The sequence below is a fragment of the Arvicanthis niloticus genome, chromosome 22 (assembly GCF_011762505.2).
Source record: "Arvicanthis niloticus isolate mArvNil1 chromosome 22, mArvNil1.pat.X, whole genome shotgun sequence".
Lineage (NCBI taxonomy): Eukaryota > Metazoa > Chordata > Mammalia > Rodentia > Muridae > Arvicanthis > Arvicanthis niloticus.
In genome coordinates, this window is record NC_133429.1 from 17,869,158 (window position 1) to 17,873,948 (window position 4,791).

General features: G+C 39.8%; 1 protein-coding gene across 3 annotated transcripts in view; it reads left to right on the forward strand.

Annotated features, from left to right (window-relative positions):
- Nr2c1 (nuclear receptor subfamily 2 group C member 1) overlaps positions 1-2,196 on the forward strand; it is a 54,786-nt gene extending 52,590 nt beyond the window's left edge. For all 3 annotated transcript variants that reach the window (XM_076920027.1, XM_076920025.1, XM_076920026.1), the window contains one exon: positions 172-2,196. In XM_076920027.1, coding sequence (XP_076776142.1) covers positions 172-346 — 175 coding nt within the window. In that variant the 3' untranslated portion in view covers positions 347-2,196. The remainder of the gene's footprint in view (positions 1-171) is intronic.
- Positions 2,197-4,791: the final 2,595 nt, after the last annotated feature.

Consider the following 4,791-nt stretch of genomic DNA (forward strand, 5'->3'; position numbering starts at 1 on the left):
CCCAAGCTGTGACATTTAATGCAATTCATTCAGGGGGTTTGTATTTGTTTTGAGGTAGGGTCTCAGGTAGCTTACACTGGCCTTGGACTTCCTTGAGCTCTATTATTTCACATGGTTGCTTTTCTTCCTGCTCTGTCTTTTTTGACTTTGCCTGTCTCCTTGTCCTTTCAGGCTGTCGAGATTACTTCTCAGACTACCGGCCTTGCGGCTGATGAACGCCACCATCACTGAGGAATTGTTCTTCAAAGGTCTCATTGGCAACGTACGAATCGACAGCGTCATCCCGCACATTTTAAAAATGGAGCCCGCAGATTACAACTCTCAAATAATTGGTCACAGCCTTTGAAAGCTGAGGTCACCCTGCTATGAACTAAGTTTACTGTTCCTTCTCGGGACACAAGAAACCAAATGGAACTGTTGCTTCCAGGGCGTCTGCAAATAGTATCTTTAAGAGTAACCAAAACTGAAAGTATTTTTCTTTTGGATTCCTTAAGAAGAATTTAAGTGACCAGGCAGGGGTCAGGAATTATACTACCCTGTCTGTCCTATAGGAATGAATAAAAAATGGTACTGGGCTGTTCTTGGTGAGGATGACACCTAAGACTATCTCCTCCTGACCATCTACACTAAGCTTTCTCTTTCTATTTTATGAAACAAATAAACTAGTCTTTCCCCCCCTGAATTGTGTTCTCTCCCTGTTTAATTCCATTGAGCTAGTACACTGTAATAATGAGATATCTAAGCAGAAACTTCTTACATCTTACTTATCCATAATCATTTTAGTTACCGGGTCAAAAGTTATTTTATGCTCAATTATATAATGACAATATTTGAGCTATAGGAAGTAAGAAATGAATATATATATATATATTTTTGGCTTTTATAAACATCAAGGTGCCCTTTAGCATATAACACTCTCGTTGCTGGCAATGGGACATAAGCCATTTGTAGTTTCTTTTTTAGTGTAGTAGATGATTAGTTATAAGCACTTTTATTCATTTTGGTAGAAAATTAGTCTTGAGAATAAGACGGGGATCCTGTTTTAAAATTTGGGGTTTACTGTGTTTTAAACATAGTACAGGCTGCCCCCAGGATGTGTTAGTATTTTAGACTGGATATTAAAATAGTTGCTTTTTTCATTCCACAAAAAACATCTATCCTCTTCTCAGATGGGGGTTCAGCTTCTCTACCCTGCCCTGGCCTTTAGCCATTTTTATTGGGTCCTTTAAAAAGACTCACCAAGTTTGTTAAGTAATGCAATTATCAAAGCCAATAGGGTCCCAACGTGAGTTAAATAATGCTAATTTGTGAAGGCAAAAGAATCTGCACTGATTCTTTTCACTGCAGAGTCGAGGAGAGCTGCTATAACGACCTCAAGTTTCATTATTTGCTACAACCAAAGCATTTTCGACTCCTCAGTCTTCCACGCCAATATGACAGGCCATCAATAGTTCTTTGTACTGATTTTATAATGGATTCCTTTAGTAAATCTATTCATCTCTTTGTTGATATTCTCCCCCATCTCTCCTCTTCCCTTTCTTCTCTCTCCCTCTCTCCCTCCCTCCTTCTTTTCCACATCTCTGTTTTGTTTTCTTGAGACAGGATCTTGCTACCCAGCCCAGACTGAACTCAAGTTTGCAGTAATCTTCCTGCCTCCAACTCCCCATTGCTGGGCTTATAGACATGCACCACACGCTGCTATTTATTTTTAAAACACAGAGATTTTATTGCAGCTAGAGTACATTCTTTATTATTAATAAAGAGTTTTGCTGAATTTTTCTATGGGGGTGGATTTTACTACTAATTGTAACAAAAAGTTTAAAAGTGTAGTCTTGCAAATGTTACCAACTTACTACGAGGGCTTTATTTCCTGTTTCATTTTGTCAACAGCTCTATTTATAATAAGCTGCTGGGGAATACTATATCGAGCATAAAATGCTCAAACGAAATATTTCAGTAAGGCATGTGTAACCTGCATCCTAACACATCTGTAGATGACGGTGTCATATCACAGTGTCAAAATGTTGGCCCCTTTGATACTTTTTATCATCTCAAGATAATAAGCCAAGGATTCACCAAAAAAAAAAAAAAAAGTGTCCTAATGGTTATTTCTTTGAGATATTTTTCCTGATGAAATTTGTAGTTACATTGGGAAGTCTTTTTGAAACTGTATTAAAATGTGACTTGCATTACAAATTTCTGAATCCTGTCAATGTATTTTATTTCAATGACGTATTTATTTGGCGTTTGGATGTCTTCCGCGTCATAGGGCATCCCAGTGGGAGAGCTTGGGCTTAGCTTGGCATTTACAAGGCCCTAGGTTCAGTCCCCAGCAGCAGAAGGAAGAAAATCATATAAGCATTTTAAATACAAAAGTAATGATAAGATGGCTTAGAGGGTCAGAGCCTTTTCTGTGAAAGCCCAGCTACCTGAGTTCAGTCTCTTTCCTTTGAGCTCCACACATGCACTATGGCACATACATGCCCCCCCTTACACACACACACACACACACACACACACACACACACGGACTTCAAGATTATATAAACAAAGTCGACCTGCATCTATAAGAATAAGTACATAAAGCATGCAGAATTGATCCAGTTTATTGTTACATATGTGTACCAATACTTTTATATGTATACATACATATAAAAACTAGTCATTAAGAAGCAAGAGATTCAAGTCTAGGTAATAGTCGGGGAGGTAGGCAGAAGGTACAAACAGGGAAGGATAGAGAAAGGGCTTCAAAACTATTGACAGTATGTCAAGAATCAATGGTTTTGCAGTTAGCCACCCCAGACCTACCAGTTGGAAGTATGCATTTTCACATGAATGTATAATACAGACAGAGGTTGTCAGAGACAACCTGTCTCCATTCAGTCAGAACAGGGTTCTTGCAGAAATCATGGATTTAAATCTTTGTAGTCACTAAGTGTTAGTGGCTCTTAGCTGGGACTTGCAGTGGGACAGAAGCCAGGGCATGCCCAGAGTCCCTCTGTTCTGCCTCTCACAGCCTACTAGCTGCATTCTAAGGGTAAGAGCTGGAGTTACCTTGGAGTCACTGTCAATTTATCTTCTTTCCTGCTATCAGACGTCTCCTGTGACTCTCCTTTATTCTAGTCATCAAAAAAGATTTGTGCTGTGAGGAATATGTAAAAAAAACACAAGACACTGGAACAAAATACAAATAACTTCATTGTTACAGCATCAATGATGCTTGAATTTATAGTACATAATCATCTTTCTAACACTATGTGGGGGGGGGGGCGGTATTGGACTACTGTGCACTGTTTGTGGGACAAAACCATGGTGCAAACATAGCAAAAAGCAATATGATTATCCTTTAAAACTTAGAATTTCCATATGAACCAGAAGTCCCACTTAAGTATATGTCCAAATGCTTAAGAAACTGGACCTCAATATTTGCACACCCATGTTCTCTGGCACGTTGTTCACAATAGCCAAGAGATGAAAACAATCAAAATTACCATGACAAAAGAGTGAATATAGAACATTTAATACATACACACATGTGATGTAATTTATTAGTCACCCAAAAAAAAAAAAAAAAAAACCAAACCAAAACAACAACAACAACAAAAAACCAATGATCCTAAGGCTGGGGCGACTGGGTAAAGTGCTTCTTGGATTTCCAGAAACCAGACAAGCCACACATGGTGGTGCGAGTGTGTGCTTGGGGCAGAAGGCAGGGATGGAGTTGCAGACAAGGAGATCCTGAGGTCTCACTGTCAGTCAGTCTAGACAAATTTTAGGTTCAGATTCAGTGAAAACTCTTATCTCCAGAAATAAAGTGGTGGAGCTGGGGAGATGGCTCAACAGTTAAGAACACTGTCTGGTTTTAAACACCAACTTGGTTGTTCACAACAGCCTGTAACTCCACCCCAGGGTTCTGCGGTCCTCCTCCGGTCTCTGAAGACACTGCATGCATGTATTGCATGTACATACATTCAGGTACTTACATATAAAAAAAATTAAAAATAAGGTTAAGAATATTGGCCACTCTTGCCAAGGACCTGAGTTTGATCCTAGCCTGACTTGCAAGCCTGAGAAGCTGAGTTACATCTCAGACCCCATGTACCAAATGCAGGTATGGTGGCACCTTTGTAGTCTCAGTGCCAGGGAAGTGGAGGCAGGCGTGAGGTTTGCAGTCTGGCCAGCCTTGTCTACTTGACACGTTCCTATTTTTAATCTTTGGTTTTATTAATCCTAGTTTTTTCTCTCTCTCTCTTTTTTTATGGTTAGGGGTTTGCTAGTTTTGTTTATTATTTTGTAAAGCACTACCTCTGTGATGGAGTCTATAGTGTCTATGCTTACACTTTGAATATTAACCTTGCTACCTACTATACAATAACAAATCCTTGAGGTATTTTACTTAATTGTATTCTTTGTGATTCCTCATTACCCATCTACCAACACACCGACGCTTAACAAATTCAGAATCATATGCACTCTGTATTAAATGTACAATACCGCTTGTGGGGTCAGTAATGCGTTTCTTAGCTTCTAGTGCTATAAGGAATTTTTGGAATGAGCGCCATCGTTGTCTGGAGGAAGAAACTTGTTTCTACAAGAGAAACTCTCATTTGGGGAAGCTTTGCTTGGTGTACTTCCCACCTCAGGGTCGCTTTCTGGGTACAGCCTCTGAAAACATTAAACAATCTCACCTTTAGGAAGATGCCAATCTTTGTGGACAGTAAAACCTAGAAAGACCTCCCTGCGCGAACTCCAGCTCTGCGCGTGCGCAGAGCGACTTCCGCGACCCGCTGG